The 268-nt window shown below is 62.3% G+C and overlaps 1 protein-coding gene across 1 annotated transcript; it reads left to right on the forward strand.

Moving 5' to 3' along the window:
- Positions 1-4: 4 nt before the first annotated feature.
- On the forward strand, positions 5-265 carry LOC107682025 (CD276 antigen homolog; the record flags this gene model as incomplete). The annotated part of the gene is made up of 1 exon (XM_016478422.1): positions 5-265. A coding segment is annotated over one exon (261 nt), but the record flags the coding sequence as incomplete, so codon positions are not given.
- Positions 266-268: the final 3 nt, after the last annotated feature.

The raw sequence follows: 268 nt of genomic DNA on the forward strand, positions 1-268 counted from the left end.
AGAGTCGGCCCTGAAGCCCGGCGATGCGGTGGCCCTCAGCTGCGTGGCGTACGGAGGTTATCCTGAGGCAGAGGTGGTCTGGCAGGATGGAGCCGGACACAATCTGACTGACAACGTCACCGTCTCACAGGTGGCCAACGAGGAGGGTCTGTTCAGCGTGAAGAGCGTCCTGACGGTGATCCTGGAGCCCAGCAGCACTTACAGCTGCAGACTGAGCCAGCCGCTGCTGGGAGAAGAAGCACAGGCGTCTGTCACCATCAGCGGTGAG

Source organism: Sinocyclocheilus anshuiensis, unplaced genomic scaffold (assembly GCF_001515605.1).
Source record: "Sinocyclocheilus anshuiensis isolate Anshui unplaced genomic scaffold, SAMN03320099.WGS_v1.1 C31044003, whole genome shotgun sequence".
Lineage (NCBI taxonomy): Eukaryota > Metazoa > Chordata > Actinopteri > Cypriniformes > Cyprinidae > Sinocyclocheilus > Sinocyclocheilus anshuiensis.